This window comes from Phaenicophaeus curvirostris, chromosome 4 (assembly GCF_032191515.1).
Source record: "Phaenicophaeus curvirostris isolate KB17595 chromosome 4, BPBGC_Pcur_1.0, whole genome shotgun sequence".
Taxonomy (NCBI): domain Eukaryota; kingdom Metazoa; phylum Chordata; class Aves; order Cuculiformes; family Cuculidae; genus Phaenicophaeus; species Phaenicophaeus curvirostris.
The window spans coordinates 44,720,587-44,738,973 of NC_091395.1; the positions used below are offsets into that span (position 1 = coordinate 44,720,587).

The window sequence follows — 18,387 nt, forward strand, 5'->3', positions numbered from 1 at the left end:
AAGATTAATCGTGTACAGTGTATGCAGTTGGACTAAGAACAGTTATTGCAAGTGTATCCACTGAAGTAGCTCAGTTAATACAGATAAGCTCAACAGCACAGAGCAGCAATACTATCTTAGAAGTACTAATGGCAAATGTTGCGATTCCCTGCTGTTAAACAGAACACAGACCTTAAACTGGCACTTAGAAAACTAGTAAGTGCTTGATAGAAAATACTTCAAGGAAAAAAAATCCCTGTTTTCTTAACATCACTATCAATCAGCTAAATATTTGTCAGAATTCAGGTCTGAATTCTCAGGGGCAGGGATGAGTTGGGAGGAATGCGAGAGGCATGCAGTGCTGACATTGGAAACCTTTTCTTTGGTATTTGTGACTATCTGCAGTAGGATGTGGCAATGAAGAACAGCCTTTTCTTAGGAGGTGAGAGAGTGAAAAAAAAAAAAGGATATCAAGGGAGGCCAAGGAGGCAGGAAAACATCAGCATTTCTCCTTGGGAACGTCTTCAGAGTTCTTCCTTTGGAGGACACATCCCTCCCACCAACATGGTGGGTGCATGCAGCTCCCCAGATCCTGGGCTGCAGGCAGTGCCCCCCTCCCACACCGGCTCATGCCTCTGGTACTGGCTCCACTTGTGAAAGTTGCACTCAAGTGGGGGAACTCCTTCACATGGTGGAGAAGTTAAGGGAGGAGGTAAAGAGGCTGAGGACCATCAGGGAGTGTGAGAGGGAGATAGACTGGTGGAGTAGTGCCCTGTCGCTAACTCAGCAGCCTGCTGGAGTTGGTGTGTCCAAACACCATCCACCTGCAAACTGCAAGGTTGGGGGAACAAGAGATGGGGAATGGCAGCAAGTTCCTGCCAGACGAAGGAAACCTGCTCCCCTCACCCAGACAGCAAAACCCCAGATCTCCCTCGTGAACAAGTACCAGGTGCTGCAGGTGGAATCCAATCCTGAGGATGAGGATGATGGTTCCCACAGCCTAGAATCTTTCCCTAGGCTGCACCATCCTCAGAAAAAGATAAAAACATCCTCCATTAAGAAGAAGAGGAGGGTAATTGTTGTAGGGGACTCCCTCCTAAAAGGAACGGAGGGACCCATTTGCAGACCGGACCCACTCCACAGAGAGGTCTGCTGCTTACCGGGGGCATCAGGGAAGGAGGTAGCTAGAAAACTTCCTTCCCTGGTCCACGAGGCAGACTGCTATCCTCTGATAGTAGTCCAAACTGGTAACGATGATCTAGTAAACAGAAAGACCAAAGCCATCAAGAAAGACTTCAGGGCCATTGGGAAAATGATGGAGGGCTCTGGGGCACAATAGTATTCTGCTCCATCCCAAGGCTAAATACAGAGGAGCGGGAAGACAGGAAGAATAATTCAATTAATGCCTGGCTCCGAGCCTGGTGTGAGGAAAGGGGCTTTGGCTTCTTTGATCATGAGGTGGCTCACGCACCCCCAGGCTTTGTTGCTAAGGATGGGACACATGTGTCTCCTAGGGGGGCTAAAGCCCTTGCTAAAAACCTAGCTAAGCTCATAAATTGAGCTTTAAACTAGATGTGAAGGGGGAGGGGGTTGAGACCAGGCTAGACAGGAACGAGCCTGGACGTGGGGCACCGGTGTGCTGGTGAGGACCACCAGTACCTCACCACACAGAAAGTGGGGGAGAACACACCAGAGGTTGCTAAGGGAGATACGGGCACTCTGGTGCTAGCTACTCCAGTTACCAGGCAATTGGGAACAAACACTGTTCCCTCTAAAAGGGCTGAAGGCTCGGCAGCTCAACTGAAGTGCATTTACACCAATGCACACAGCATGGGGAATAAGAAGGAGGAGTTGGAAGCTATCATAGGGCAAGGAGCCTATGATGTCATTGCCATCATGGAAACATGGTGGGACGTCTCATATAGCTGGAGTACAACTATGGTGGGGTACAAACTCTTCAGGCGGGATAGGAAGGGCAGGAGAGGAGGCGGGGTAGCCCTCTTTGTAAGGGAGGACTTGGACACCGTTGAGATGGATTGTGGCAATGAGGAGCTTGAGTCCCTGTGGGTTAAAATCAGAGGAGCGCACAAGAAGGTAGATTTTGTGATGGGAGTCTGTTACAGACCACCCAGACAAGGAGAAGCAGCTGATGAGCTCTTCTATAAACAGCTAGGGTTATTCTCTAGATCAATGTCTCTCATTCTTGTGGGAGACTTCAATCTTCCTGATACCTGCTGGAAGTACAATAGAGCAGAAAGGAAGTAGTCTAGGAGGCTCCTGGAGTGCGTGGAAGACAACTTCCTTGCACAGCTGGTGAATGAACCAACAAGGGAGGGTGCCCTCCTGGACCTGCTGTTTGTGAACAGAGGAGGCCTTGTGGGAGATGTGGCAGTAGGTGGACGCCTAGGACAAAGCGATCATGAGATGATAGGGTTTTCTGTTCTAGGTGAGGTGAAGAGGGTGGTTAGCAGGACGGTAGCATTAAATTTCCAGAGGGCAGACTTTGAACTCTTCAGAAGGCTGGTTGGCAAAGTCTCATGGGAGACAGTACTTAAGGGCAAGGGAGCCCATGAGGGCTGGGAGCTGTTCAAAAAGGAAATCCTAGCAGCTCAGGAGAAAGCCATCCCCATGTTCGGAAAAAAAGCCGGCAGGGGAGAAAGCCATCTTGGTTGAACAGAGAGATCTTGAGTGATATCAAGAAGAAGAGAAACATTTATGGGCTCTGGAAGAGGGGACAGGCCTCTTGGGTGGACTACAGGAGGGAAGTGAGATTGTGTAGAGAAAAAATCAGAAGGGCTAAGGCTCAACTAGAAATCAGATTGGCAAAGTCTGTGAAAGATAACAAAAACTTTTCTATAAATATATAAATAATAAAAGGAGGACTAGGGAGACCATACAGTCCCTATTGGATGCAGAAGGAACAACACTGACAGGGGATGAGGAAAAGGCTGAGGTACCTAATGCCTTCTTTGCCTCAGTCTTTAATTGTAAAGAAAATTGTTCCAGCTGTGTACAAACCCAGGAGCTAGAGGAGCAAAATGAGGCTCCTATGATCCAAGAGGAGGTGGGTCAGAGCCTTGCTAGCCCAACTAGACACCCACACGTCTATGGGGCCGGATGGGATTCACCCAAGGGTATTGAAGGAGCTGGTGGATGTGCTGGCCAAACCCCTTTCCATCATCTTCCAACAGTCCTGGAAGACTGGGGAAGTCCCACTGGACTGGAGGCTGGCTGATGTTGTGCCCATCTACAAAAAGGGCCGCAGGGAGGACCCAGGAAACTACAGGCCTGTCAGTCTGACCTCAGTGCCAGGGAAAGTCATGGAGCAGGTGATCTTGAGTGCTATCATGAAGCACATGCAAGAGAACCGGGTGATCAGGCCCAGTCAACACAGGTTCACAAAAGGCAGGTCTTGCCAGACTAACCTGATCGCCTTCTATGACAAAGTGACTCGGCTGCTGGATGAGGGAAAGGCTGTGGATGTGGTCTTCCTGGACTTCAGTAAAGCCTTTGACACAGTTTCTCACAGCGTTCTGCTTGGGAAACTGTCAGCCTCTGGCCTGGACAGGCGCACACTCTCCTGGGTGGAAAACTGGTTGGATGGCCGGGCCCAGAGAGTGGTGGGAAATGGTGTGAAATCCAGCTGGAGGCCAGTGACAAGTGGGGTTCCCCAGGGCTCAGTGCTGGGTCCAGCCCTGTTCAATGTCTTTATCAATGACCTGGATGAAGGCATTGAGTGCACCCTTAGCAAGTTTGCAGACAACACTAAGCTGGGTGGAAGTGTCGATCTGCTGGAGGGTAGGGAGGCTCTGCAAAGGGATCTGAACAAGCTGGACCGCTGCGCAGAGTCCAATGGCATGAGGTTTAACAAGGCCAAGTGCCGGGTCCTGCACTTGGGGCACAACAACCCTATGCAGTGCTACAGACTAGGAGAAGTCTGTCTAGAAAGCTGCCTGGAGGAGAGGGACCTGGGGGTGTTGGTTGACAGCCGACTGAACATGAGCCAGCAGTGTGCCCAGGTGGCCAAGAAGGCCAATGGCATCTTGGCTTGGATCAGAAACGGCGTGACCAGCAGGTCCAGGGAGGTTATTCTCCCTCTGTACTCGGCACTGGTGAGACTGCTGCTCGAATACTGTGTTCAGTTCTGGGCCCCTCACCACAAGAAGGATGTTGAGGCTCTGGAGCGAGTCCAGAGAAGAGCAACAAAGCTGGTGAAGGGGCTGGAGAACAGGCCTGATGAGGAGCGGCTGAGAGAGCTGGGGTTGTTTAGTCTGGAGAAGAGGAGGCTGAGGGGAGACTATAACTACCTGAAAGGAGGTTGTAGAGAGGAGGGTGCTGGCCTCTTCTCCCAAGTGACAGGGGACAGGACAAGAGGGAATGGTCTCAAGCTCTGCCAGGGGAGGTTTAGGCTGGACATTAGGAAAAAATTTTTCACAGAAAGGGTCATTGGTCACTGCAACAGGCTGCCTAGGGAGTTGGTTGATTCACCTTCCCTGGAGGTGTTTAAGGCACAGGTGGACGAGGTGCTAAGGGGCATGGTTTAGTGTTTGATGGGAACGGTTGGACTCGATGATTCAGTGGGTCTCTTCCAACCTGGTTATTCTATGATTCTATGGAGCAAAGTGAAACGTCCCACCCATAGCTCCTTGCATTCTACTGTCCAAATCCCTGGTCATGCTTTATATTTGAGTCACATTCCAAGTATTTATATTTACATATACACATGTGCATATATATATATATATTTGCATCAGTAAAATTCACCAAAGTAGCAGTATACAGTTTCAAGAACTCTCTGAAGAACCTCTTTTCCCTTGTGATATTTGAGTCCTGGAAATGTCTCACATTCTTTCTGCTGTAGCAGTTGTGAGGAGCCTTTAATCATGGACAAAATGCACAAGGATGAGAGGAAAGGTCAGTTCCTTTCCTTTCAAGTCCAGGCTGTAAAGTAGCAAGAAAGGATGACAGCCAAAAACTGTCTAGGTTTATTTTAATGCAATTCTCTATCCTGGCAATACAGTCAATGCTGACTGCTGAAAAAAGTTTGCTTACCCTTGGGAGGAAACAGATTTTATCTCATTTGGAAACATTATGCAAAAAATCTGCTGTTGGTAGTGTATCTAATAATTTGAACAATTTTCATATAGGTTATTCTATACTGATTAAGTTTATAAATGAATCTATTCTCTAGACTTAAAAAATAATTCCCATTTGAAATGATTTAAAAACACTGATTAAGAGCTAGAACTCTGTACCAGCTCCGCAGACCTTTAGTTCTTCTCATTATCCAGGCTCTTGCATCTGCAAGAGGGAGTCCTGTCCCATGGTTACTTAGTGTCGTGCTTCTTGCCATGCCCAATAAAGAGCAGTGCGCTGTCTAGGAGGTTCCCAGGAGGAGGTATTTTAATTCTCAAAACAGATATTCCCTCCATTTATTTTCAGTTGGGATTAACAAGCCTTGCTCATACAAGAACAAGGAATATCAGGGTCACCTGAAAGGAATTTCAGTGTAGATGAGGAATTTAATTCATTTTGTCGGTTAGGCTAAGGAAAAAGTACCCATCAAAAGCACTGTACAATTGATAAATTATTCAATTTTGCAGAAACAAATACTATGTTTTACCCCTTCTTTTAGGTGAAACATAGCTAAGCTCATGACAGATTCATGCCCTGGAAAGAACCCTTACATTTCTTCCTTGCTTCAGAAAAAAACAGAGCTGGTGGACCTTAAAATTTATCTAAGCCCATTATCTCTGGGTTTTCTATGAACACACACTGCAAGTTGTGGTAGTTTTTTTTAAAAAAATATAAGTGTTTCACTTTGCTGGGTTCCTAAAATGATCACTTTTTCTAGGATACTTTCTCAACTTTTTACACGCCCTTTTTTCTTTTCATGAGCAAATGGACTTGCTAGCACTTAGCATTAGAAACTGACTTTGGGTCTAAGCCACAACAGAAATTTACTTTGTCTGTCTAGAGCAACAGGCTTTCCAGATTTCTTTTTTTCTGCTGTAGAGCTGCAACGCTGACATGAGGTGTAGTCTAGAAGAGGGAATCATCTTTGTCCAGTCCTTGAGTATCAGAACTGGTATTTAGAACATGACCCTCTGTAGTGGTACTTTATTAGGAAATTTCTAACTGTTCTCCCAGGCTTTGGATTGAAAGCAAAAACACTTTTAAACTACAAATGGTACTTGGTTTCTGCATACTTGAATATGAGTTTGTTTCTTGCAATTAAATAAAAGTTACTGAAGTCCTCGCATAGACTTAGGTTGAGTGGAAGGTTTTCTGCTTTCCTATCACTGCTATTTTCTTAAGCTACTTCACTGTAGCTTGGTTATAGTTTTACCTTGTATTTCATTTGAAGAAGGCCTATCTTAGTGCTACATGCGCTATGTTATTTAAAATTAGTACACAAAACAATACATCCAAAAACATCAAACTCAGTGTTAGCCTTGCAGTTATTTAATATGCATGAAGATTTACAACAATCTGTACTCAAGAGGTGCAGTTACCTTTAACTTTGGTGAGTCTGTCTCCTGCTGATGTAAGGTTTTAGAAAGGAGAGTAGGTGAGAGGAAAGCAGTAGTCGGGGATGTTGTAGGAACAGAGTGAGAAACTTGTGCCTTGGCAGAGTGAAACGGAAGATTAGAAGACAAGTGGAAGGAGGAGCAGTGTCTCTTGATATTCCCACAGAAAGTAAAGCTGGCTTAAATGTTTAATAATAATGAGAAGTAATTATGCTATAAAACCAGCTGTGAAGGACATAAATGCTCTATAAGGAGTCACGTAACTAACCTGAACAGTCAGAAATCTGATGCTAATTTTATTATTAGTCAGCCTACTTTTCTGGAAGAAAATTCTTCCCTCAGAAATCAAAACAAGTTGCCATCTGTGGCTATGGATTTCATCTCTTTTGTTATGGTCTTCCCCTGTGTTTTTCAGATCAAGTAAGGGTAGAAACAGCCTGCAAAACCCTTTGTAATTAACTAGTTTTACATTTGGCCTAAACCATATTGCCAGAAGTATCTGATTTACATGTTTCCATGTGCCATCCAAAGCAACTGCCTGAACAGTCTGTGGAAATAAAAGCTGGACAGAAAAAATCTGTTCTAAAACTTTGCCTGGAAACCACACAAACTATGTAGCGAGATTGTGGCATTTAATGGCAGGCATACATTTGGGATAGTCCAGTGTTGTACTGTCCCAAAGAGGAACTGGAGAGGGTTCCAGGGGGAAGCATCTGTTTAACTGACAAACATAATCTGATCACATTCTCATAACAGACTCTACTATAAATATATCAGCTGGTGAAGTGACACATGTGAAGTACAAACTGTTGAGTCTCTGCAGGAAGCATGTCCCTCCCTCTGAAAGCTGCTAATAGCATTTGCTTGCTGGGGCCTCTGGCTCAAAAGGGGTAGCATCTAGTGGGCCAGTGAGGAAAATGACTCACTGGCTTTTCGCCTCAGGAGTTCCATGGCAGCTAATAAGTTCAGAAGGGAAAGGAACAGCAGGATTGATACATCATAGAACTTACAATGATGTATATGCCTGCTTCTGAAAAGGGACTGTCCCCTAACACTGACAATTTTTATCAAATGCAATTCTATAAAAATGTGTCTGTGCACAATACAGATATGTAAATATAGGAAAAGGCAGAGAATAATTATACTGAGTAAGCTATCTATCTGAACACAGAAGCCATTTTTTTTCAGAAATTAAAATACCTTTTCAATATTTGGTGAATTGTATCCTTCATAACATACCATGGAGTCTCCTCCACTTGTTATTGGGAATTCTAAATTGTCATCTCCCAGATCCTCCTCTATATAGAGTAGATCCTCCTCTATACAGAGTCTTGTCAGTTTTTCTGTTGTGTCTTGTGCTTCTCTGTAGAAATCTGATTCTTGAGGCCTCGACTGATCCCCTATATTAACTGCCATATCTGCATTACAGATTTCCTCTTCATTTTCAGCAGCTGCAGCTAGCATTCTGGAGATGGAGCCACCTTCATGTGGCGAAGGGATGTTACAGACAGTGCCAACATGCTCGCCTTCTCTTGTAGTATCTGACAAGTCTCTAGGTACTTTGATAACTGAAGAGTCAAGCATTTTTCTCAAGTCTTTATCTTTTCCTGGTTTGATATTGTTGCTGGTATGCTTATCTGCTATGCCATGAGATGAGCTGACTGAAGATGAGACAGAGGTAGATACAAGAAAAGACAGAGGAGGAGGTGTAGGAGAGATGAGAGAGAACTCTGTATTTGGAACAAAGAGATCATCCTTAACTTGGTGAATGCTATTACCTGGGGAGATCGCTACCGATTGGGATGTTAATGCCAAAGAATTGATTTCTTCTAAGTCACAAAGAAAACTGTCAGGAAATGGTGAAGGAGGTAGAATGCACGTGCTTGAAGGTGAAACACCAACAGTCCTTGAAAACCAGTCACTAGTGGCAGCTTGGAGAATCTTTTGATCAATGTCTGACCAAGAGGAGGAAAGATGTCTGGAAAGTGGGGACAGTGCTTGGGAAGGTAACTTCAAAAATAAGAAAAAAAATAAGAAAAAAAGGGAATTTAAATAAATAAGCATAACAGAGAACTAGGATATGAGTAGACTGAAAAACGTCTGTGCCATCATCTGGATTACAGGGTATAATTTTGGTGAGCACGGGTGTCTGAAATCATTACTACATGAAGCAGAACAGCAGGAAAGACATTTGAAAAATGAAACTGTATCAGGTTCTGGCATGGGTCTTAAATGTCAAACAGCAACATAGATCTGAATCATTACATTCATGAGGGCGACCTCCACTTGATCTGCTAAAGTTATGTTACTTATAATGCTCTGTTAGTGTGCCTGTCATAGGTTATTAAATCATACAATTAATATTAATGTAGTTTTCCCCAAACCATTACTGTTGTTTTGAGAACAGCATTTTCAGAAGTACACTTCAGGTGTCATTAAATATTTCTTCTAAACTATAACAACTGTGGTGATTTCTAATAATTTTAATACTTCTACTTTTTCTTAGTACTTCTGAGTAAATGTTTAAGAAACATCTTTAATACACTGCATACTTTTATTAAGGCACAAGCAGCTATAGAGTGCTTTTTTTTTTCCCAAAAGTAACCCTATTAGTTCAAAACGACATCAACATTTGTGAAAAGTACACTCAATACTAACAGAACGTAGGCAGTCAACAATGCTTTTAAAATAGTGATAGCACAGTACACAGCAGTATATTTTGAGTACCATTACATAATATTGATTGAAGTATCCTTCTGGTAAATGAAACGTCCTTTTGTAAGAATGAGAGACTGGTGAGTCACACGTACACAGCATCAGTAGATATCCATTGCTTCAGTAAATACTGAAAATGCATTTTCATTACTATTAATCCTCAAAATTAAAATTGAGCCAAAAATATTTTGATCTCATTGTTAGAATTATCCAGATGTAACTCTCCAAGTTATCTGGACTACTTTAGATTTTAAGTATTACTCTAGAATAGGAAAATAATTTCAAAAGACTAAATTAATGTCTCAGAATAAGAACATTAATTTACTTACCTTCTGCTTGAGTTTTCTAGAGGCAAATAGCTTTATTTTATAGTTAGACAACCTTTTGTTACAGAGTCTTCTGTTCCAAAATAAGTAATACAGACTGATACAATGCAGCCTGTTAAAACAGAGCTAGGCTTTTACAAGCAATACTCAATCTCTTTCCCTCATCTTTCCTCATGAACAAGGGCCTCTAAACTGTAGTTTTATGGTCAATAATATTGCTGAGGAGACATTGCCATTTTCAGTTTCCTGTGGCTACAGGCTGCACTAGAACTAAAGGTATAGATGGTCTAGGTCAAGTTAAGGAGAGCAAAACGTGCTCCTGACTTGTCTTGCTTATTTATTTTTATTGCCATTAGGCCAGAGAAGTTCAGTGCAATTCCTCTAGCAACACGGAGTGATACATGCTAAAAAAACTCCCAAGAAATAGAAAAATTGGTATCAGTAACTGTGGTAAACTCCAGAGCACCTTCAGGACTGCTAAAGTCCTTCTAGGTAGACAAGAAGAAGGCATCTTCTTACATGGTATTGCCATTTCTGAATACAGTTGAATCCAGAAACAAGAGGTCTTTTTAAGAGTGCTTGTAGAGGCTTTTTTTGGCCTATGCTAGAACCAGACAACTGCAAAAGTTTCCTATGTTACAAAGAAGGCTTTTTCTCTTATAGAACTAATTTAGTACTAACTAACTTAAGAATAGTGGCAGGACAGTTTTGTAATCCAAATGTAAATGCTCTGACCTGTGCTCAACAAGGGTTATAGGAGTTACACAAACACCAGCTTTAGCTGCAGGATTCTTTAGAAACAAGCCTACACCACAGAAAATGGGGACAGAGGCATCTCCAATTACAGAGAGATGGCTTTGTGATACGGAGCACCTAGGCTGCCTCATATTCTTGACTTGCTGTTGGGATCCTCTGGATTCCTGTAATAATAAGGGGCTTTAGTTTGTGAATAACTCAGTCTGCATCTACAGAATTTGCCGCTACTTCAATCCAACAGTTTTGTTGTAATGGAAGAGAGAAGAGCTAGTTCTCTGTTGTGACGCATTCTGGAAAACCAGACAAGATATGTTCTAGTAACTATCCAAGCTTAACTTACATTGTCTAGTCCTAAGTAGTATTTTCAGAGGCTACTGCTGTCTATAAATGACATTTCTTGGTAACTGTCCCCAAAGCTGCAAATAAATGTAAAATTTATGTCAAATTTGTTGCATGTAAATGAGCACCAGTATGCAAGTATATGAAAGTAGAAAAGGGAACAAACCCAACTGAAACAAGCAGAGATTAATAGCAGGACACGAAGTTTATTATTATCCACAAAACCCACTGCCTATGCTGAAGAGATAAACAACAAAGGCAGAGGAACACTTAGAAAAATTTCCACCATGAGTGTTCAAAATCACAAATAATATGTTAATGCTAATCACAGTTTGTATGCAGAAACTTTCTTAGTTTCTGTCACTGCTGAAGAGGTTATGTTCCCTGCACAGATGACTGTGAAATCTCATGAGTGAATGATAAATTGGAATCTTTCTGCAACATCCTGTAGTATGATTTGTGGTGGTTATATAGACTGGGAAAAAAAAGCATTTTCAGAACCTATGACAGATAGTTGTGAAAAATTGCAGCTATAAAGATCTCAATCCAAGTTCATTGACAGTGTGATGACATCTGGCTCACTGCTACATAAAACAATACTATCACTGTTGTACCACTCCAAAGAACCTTTGTTGTACCAACAGCCTCCTACTAGAGTGCGAAAGACAAAAGCAAGAAAGTTATAGTACAGAACCATTAGCTGTTCTTTCCTTTGAAAGACACAGAACTGATCTCAGCAAGCTGTGTCCCAAGACAAACTGCCCTCTCTTGCCCTAGGCATGCTTATGGGACTGCGGGCTTTAGAATAGCTGTTTTATGGGAATATCTTCACATTGCACTACGAGAAGTCTGCTAAACATATCCTTAATGCTTGAATTCTGTCTATGATTTCCAAATAAATTTTGTTCTGTCGGCTTGAGTTTTCCTGCCCAAATTCTGCTTGGTCCCTACTCTCAATAATACAAGAGCTAATGAAGAAAAGATCAAAATTTCTGGCAGAATATATGACACACACTCTGCTATTAAGATACTTTAATAACAAGTTAGTACTGCAATTTTACCCATACAGGAAAGAAAAGGTAGTGTACACTACTTAATGCATGAATTAGTTATTATCTTATGTTAACAAAAAAAATTACAAGTCCTTTTAAAGACTGTCTAGAGGTGAGAGGAAAGAAAAAAACCCCTTACCTTATTTGAACTTAACTGGTGTATTCTGTCACTAGAATAGCTTTGGGGTATTGGAGGATCAGGATAGTCATCAACAGTTTTTGAGGCGTTCTTTTTGATGACTTCTACATAGGAAACGGGGAAGATGCCTTGTCTGTTGGTGCCTGGTATTTTACCTTCATACCAGTTTTGATCAACTCGCTTAAGAAGAATTACTCTGTCTCCCTGAAATGCAGTATGAAAATGAGTTATCAGCAAATACACGGTAAATTAATTTTTAGAATAGCAGATATTATTTTAACACCTAATATTAATTTTCCCTGCAGTGCCGTTTCCCATCAGTTTTGAGAATCATATCCATTTTCACATTTCTGCCCCCATTTATAACAACCATTTATAACAGCTATCAGTTCAGTAAAACAGGGGGCTAGTCATGGACTGCAAATGCTATTCTTTTATGAGAGGGGAATCTTGTGTAGTCTTGTGCTCTTCACTGGGAGACTAACATTTTAACTGTTCTTTGGAACATAACCTGCTTTCATTGTTGGCTAAACTACTAGCTAACACCTTAACTGTAACATGCAACAGTAACTGCTATGGAATAAAAGAAAACCAGTGCAAGTTAACTTTTAAAAACAAACCAAAACTGGGCTATCAGGACTACGAACAGCACAATAAGCACATATTGAGTGGATAGATCATAAGGCAGGCAGCGGGGGAGCAAAGTCTCTCCCACTGCAAGAGAAGATCGGGGTTGTGACCACCCAAGGAACTTGAATATGTGTAAGCCTGTGGGATCTGACAAGATGCATCCCAGATTCCTGAGGGAGTTGGCTGATGTGGTTACCAAGCCACTCTCCATAATATTTGAAAAGTCACGGCAGTCAGGTGAAGTCCGTGGTGACTGGAGAAAGGGAATCATGACATTGGTTTTTAAACCTAGCAGCCTTCTATGATCAGCATCAAAACACTGTATCATTACTCTTATTTCAAAAGAAAAACAAACCCCTGAATAACATACTACTTAGAAGTAGGTATATAATATCTGCAATAATAAAGTTTATCTACAGCAGTGATATTCCAGTGTCTCACAAACCTCAGTAATCAAACATTTGTTTTGCTCATGTGCAATAAAGTATAATCACCAGGATATGCATAGAAAAGAGAATGTTACAAAAAGCAGTGTTATTAAATGAAATATTTGCAAGAACTGGTACATTCACTAAAATATCTCTGAGGCTTTTTTTCCCTGTACCTTTTATTTTCTGTATTTTTCTATTTCTTCATATTAAAAACCTTACCATGATAATTGTGGCAGCAAAAAATAATTATTTTTTAAAAAAGGGATTGACAAGTGAAGTGAAAACTAGAAATTTAGGCAGGCAGTTATTAGATGTTAGTATATGCTAATCTACCAAAATCCATCTTACATATGCAACATATTTAAACTATTGTCAGGTAGCTGTGAAAGACTGCAAGTCAATAAGCTGTCATGTTAGTAGTTTCCTACTATTACATTGCTTTGTGCAAAGCAAACACTGAATGCAGATTGCACCAAAATACACTATTTACCTATATATTAACTCTGTGTAGCAGCAGCCATTATAATGGCATTTTGATAAAGAGAGTTCTAAGCTATACCTTTCTAAGCGATAACTCCACATTTGTGTCCGCACTGAAATTATATTTGGCAATAGCTTCTCCAATCTCTCCAATCTGTGCAGGGGGTGGCGGCCTGGCAGGCTGTGCTTTTTCAGGGGGAGAAAGTTTCTACAGAAAAAGAAAAACCAGATTTTTATGATTCCCATGGTGTCTGTCGATCTGTTACTCAAAATAATTCAAGGAAGTAAACAGAGAACAAACCTCAACGTAAGAAATTGGGAATATTCCAACTCTTCCATGGTGCTCACCCTCATACCAGTTTTGATCAATTTTCCTGAGGATATAGACAGTATCTCCTTTCTTAAAGGACAGCTCTCTGTAACAGATTTATTTAGATCAGATATTTACAGCTTTGCATTTATCTCCCCTACCTGTATAGTTTCTGATATCTTTACAGTTAGGAACTGAAAAAGTATGCAGCAACTAAACATTTGAAGAACAAGTGTCACAATTGTGGTACATCTACAAGTTGATTCTACCATGTAAAATGAAATGATTCACATTTATGCATGCCAGGTACTGTCTGTAAGTGTTATAAACCTGTTTTACACTGTGATTCCAAGGAAGTATTGCTAGTTATTACCAGAGCACTCAGCTTAGGGTCTGCACACAAGTGATGTCATCTTTTGGATCACCTGTTTGGACACTGCTTTCATGACAGGCATCTGAGGGGTATTTAGCATTCTTTATGAAATCAGTAGGGAAAGCAATGGAATATATTCCACACCTCTATGGCCTATTACTGCCTTTTAGCAGCAGCACAGCTTGGCATGTTTCTGCTCTATGCATTTCCCTTACAAGACACATGTTCAGAAGCATGAAGAACCTAGGATTGTGTTCTCACTATTTCTGATATTCAGGACCTGTGATATGCTTAATCTTGGATACCAAAATAGGGAATTATTCAAATCATCAAGAATATTTTCAGATCCTGGCCCGGGAGTTCTTTGCTGTATTTGTTTTTTCATGAGCTAATCTGCTGTTCTCAAGCTGTGAGTTTTCTACAGGACACATCTAATGTAATTCTAGTGTCAATTTTTGGCCATATCTACAGATTGCTTAAATGCCGTGGATCATCAGAAGAACAGCACGAATGAAATATAGGCACATCTGCTTTGACTCTCTCATATCCTAAAACAGCGTTTCCCGATTCTGTTTATCTTCTGGACTACTGTGGTTTGTCTTGGTATGGGACATTTCACACCCTGCAGAGAACCTGTGTGTGTTAAGGCAGATGGGAAGATGCTGAAGCATTATATACAATTTTGATAATCACACCAACTATGACAGTATTTTAAGTAGTATACCTTGTGTAATCTAAATACAATTCACAATAAAATGAAGAGCATTTAGAATCCATGCTCTAGAAGGCTGAAGATGCATAGCCATTCATGTGTTCAAACAAATACAATGGAGAATATAATAATTTAAGACATTTTTATTATAAAGTAACTTCTCACACAGATTGCTAATGTGAAGACTATGGTGACTGCAAGCAAGGTCCTCTGCTTCTGTGGCATTTACTTTTGAAAGTGACTAGAACAGTAGTTAGCTACCACAAGTACTAGAAGGAGTTTTCTTGAGTTATGAATTCTTAAGTAAACAAAAGTCTAGTACTTACTTAGAAGTCTGAGCTTTAAAGTCATATACAGCTCTAGCTGGCAGTTTCTGAAAAGCAGGCAAAATGATTAATACATTCAGGTAGTACTATTATATAGGAAACATATTTCAGCTTTTAAAAAGGTGACCAAGATCCAAAAAGAAAAGGAGCCACCTTACAGTGGTTCTTGCAGTAACAGGCAAGTAAAGCAATTAAATATACAGCTTTAAGAAATTCTGCAAAATGCAGGACTGGAAGTGATCTCCTCAGTCATCTGTGCAGCTCTCCTGCTGTCACAGGCAATTATGTCATACTATTCCTTTCATATATTTATTGAGTTCTATCACCAAATACCTGTAAGCTCAAGACTGTTTCAGGTATAAAACTGTAAAACATCCCTACCTCTCCTCACCTGTTTGGTTGACACGTATACTTTCACTGTTTTCACAGCTGTACTGAAAACAAGAACAGTGATCTGATGCGAGAGCCACACTTACCCAGTGCCTGGTCCTGCTGGGTAACCAGCACTACATACTTCAGAGGAAGGTGCAAGAAGCGACTAGGTGAAGATATTTGGTAAAGTGTTTTGTTTTTTCTCTGCAATTACTGTGCCGATGAGATTGCTACACTTTTAGAAATCTCTCTCTAGGATACACTAGTGGCTAGAATGAGCTAATGATGCTATTTGTGAGAGATATTACTTGTAATGAAGTAAGGATACACATCTTTTTATAAGACGAATAAAAAGGGACACTTGTAAGTTTTGCGTTTTAACTTTCTTCCAGGTCAGATGTTCTCAATTGTGCTGTCTCTAAAGGCTAGCAAATCCATCATACCTAGAGCACTATCTTTGCTATAAAAAAAAGTCTCCAAAGTTATTAAAGGAACCCTATAAGCTTGCATTTTGTAATATTAATACAATTTTCCAGTATAAGTCTCCTTCAAATAAGATGGCCTAAATTTAGAAGTATTTTTCTGTTCCCTGCCTTTGTTAATAATAGTCTTTTATATAGGATATTCATATCATCAACTTTATATAACCCTTTTCACTCTTTGCTGATTCTGGTAGAACTGGTGCTGTAACTACTAAAGCAAATAATGGAAGAAGAGGGATAATATTAAAAGAACAGTGGAGCCGATTAAATACAAAACACTTTGAAATGTGCAAAGCATACTGGAAATAGAGAAGCTTTTCTTCTTTCATCTTTTTAAATCACAGAAATCTTAAAAATGGCTTGTAGGGTAAGTATTTTACATATTTTCAAATTGAAAGATGATTTTCAATGTTACAGAATTCCTTAAAAAGACCATTCAGTGTGGCCCCTGGAACTTTTTGAATCTTTATTTTGTAATGAACAGTCTGTTCTTGAAATCAGGCTCTTAATTGCATACCTGCAACATAACCATGTCAGTGGGGTCTAAGTTCTACCCTCTACCAACATTTAATGAAGTAGATAGGCTAGAACAAAAACTTAAATATTATCAAATAATTATTTGTATTCTTGTACGTAAGTATTCTTATGCTTCCATTATTTTGGGCAATATTTTAATAAAGATCAATGGAAAATGTTAACAATTTATGGCCTGTAGAAGTTGGTTAATGTAAATATACTTTATGATTGAACAAAATCCCTGAAGCCTGTTTGGAGAGTATTTGTAGCTCTAGATCTAGAAATATTAAGATAGTGAATGATACACTCAATTTTTTTGTGTATACTTTTCAGTGATACTTTGTGTTAGTTTGTGTTAGTTTAAGAGTTGTATGCCTGCTTCCATTTCCTCTTTCAAAGCATTAGTTTAAGCAATCAGCGCATAATTACAATCACCAACTGTTAGAGAAATTAGAGATTTCTCCTAGCATAAGTGTTTTTGTCTAACACTCTAATAGCAGTAGTTTTGTTTTATTCTAAACAAAAATAATGGTGAAATACAGATGTTCGTTGTATCAGTTTTAAAACTACCGAGGCAGCTTCTTTCTGTGACACTCTGGTTCTCAAAAAAGCCTTTCCCTGGTCACACCTGCTATTTTTCTCTCTCCCAAACACCCACTCTGGTCAACTTTAACGGAGCCTATTAATGACTAGTAAACACATCCATATCTACTTAAACATAAATAGAAGATGCAGCTTATTTTACAAAGCTTGATATTCTTTTAAATTCCTAAAGTATCGATCTCCTTAACGAAAAAGGATGCTGTTCTATCTAATAACACGATGATAAATAACTGTTCCTTTGTTCCATATCATTATAGTGCCTTAAAAGAAACACAATTATTGTCTCAAATTTGTTACCAATTTTCCGTATGGATAGTGCTGCATTATTTATTGTTGTTTCCCTACCTCTTTGTCTGTAGTTCCTCTTCTCTCCCTTGGAGTACATCGTCCCACATCAGTGAAAACAGAAGAATAGCTTCCAGGAGACTCCTGGTCTACTGAAAACAGAAATTATTTGCCACTATAGTACATTAAACAAAATCATTCAAATCTGTGTTGCTGCTTCATTTAATTTAGGAGGAGTGAAGAGATATTGAACTCTATTATTTTACTTTAATAGAAAAGCACATGACATAGTTGCTAAAGAGCAACTTTAAAGTAAAAAAAGATACTGACTGTCAAGCAAAGCAGAGTCTGTCCTCTGATACACAGCAGGAGAATAGTATGAGAGGATTGAGACAGCAAATTATGCCTTGCTGTATACAAAGGCGTGTATGACTACTGCACCAAACAGAAGACATGACAACAGTACTGGGACTTCATCAGGTTTCAAGAAACTGTTTCCGAATGCCAACAATATAAACACATAATTACATGCACAAAACATGATTGAAGCATGCTTCAATGAGAAAATGGTGAAGCAAAATTGTTTCTTCCTAAGTGATGTAAGACACATTCCTACTTTACTAGGGATACTTGTTAGGCAGCACAAGGGAACTAAAAGGATGTTATTCATAAAAACTACTCTGTTTTAAGAGATGGAGTACAAATCATTACTCACCAATCTATGTGGCAGATTTTCTCTAAAGTGCAGTTAACCAATGTTTATTACAGGATCGTACATTATACGATGGTGAAAACATCTATTCATGTTTTAAAAGAATAGAAATCTTGTACTTGGTATAGCTCTGCAGCTTGCCAGTGTGAAACAAAAATATAAAGGAATTACCTCTAACCAGAGGATCAAATGAACTGCCTCTTGACTTGTGAGATTTTCTAGTTTAGTCTCCTAAACATGTGTCTGTGAATGACGATCTATGCTCACTGCATAAACCTAAAGACATAATGCCTCCAAACACATCTATTAATTTTTTTTA

The 18,387-nt window shown here is 40.1% G+C and overlaps 1 protein-coding gene and 1 long non-coding RNA gene across 15 annotated transcripts in view; one reads left to right on the plus strand and one right to left on the minus strand.

Moving 5' to 3' along the window:
• Nucleotides 1-17,560, plus strand: part of LOC138720116 (uncharacterized) — a 42,600-nt gene extending 25,040 nt beyond the window's left edge. For 10 of the 11 annotated variants that reach the window (XR_011337365.1, XR_011337368.1, XR_011337371.1 and 7 more), the window contains exons 2-4: nt 15,528-15,653; nt 16,147-16,319; nt 17,431-17,560. This is a non-coding gene — a long non-coding RNA (uncharacterized lncRNA). Of the gene's footprint in view, nt 1-12,001; nt 12,081-15,527; nt 15,654-16,146; nt 16,320-17,430 lie in introns of those variants that run through there. The other variant, XR_011337370.1, reaches the window with a different exon arrangement.
• Nucleotides 1-18,387, minus strand: part of SORBS2 (sorbin and SH3 domain containing 2) — a 232,010-nt gene that overhangs the window by 9,862 nt on the left and 203,761 nt on the right. For 3 of the 4 annotated variants that reach the window (XM_069855895.1, XM_069855896.1, XM_069855897.1), the window contains 5 exons: nt 17,417-17,505; nt 15,099-15,145; nt 13,679-13,793; nt 13,457-13,585; nt 11,837-12,040 (listed from right to left, as the gene is read on the minus strand). In XM_069855895.1, the coding sequence (XP_069711996.1) occupies nt 11,837-12,040; nt 13,457-13,585; nt 13,679-13,793; nt 15,099-15,145; nt 17,417-17,505 (584 nt within the window). Of the gene's footprint in view, nt 1-6,500; nt 6,606-7,709; nt 8,520-11,836; nt 12,041-13,456; nt 13,586-13,678; nt 13,794-15,098; nt 15,146-17,416; nt 17,509-18,387 lie in introns of all 4 variants that reach the window. The other variant, XM_069855894.1, reaches the window with a different exon arrangement.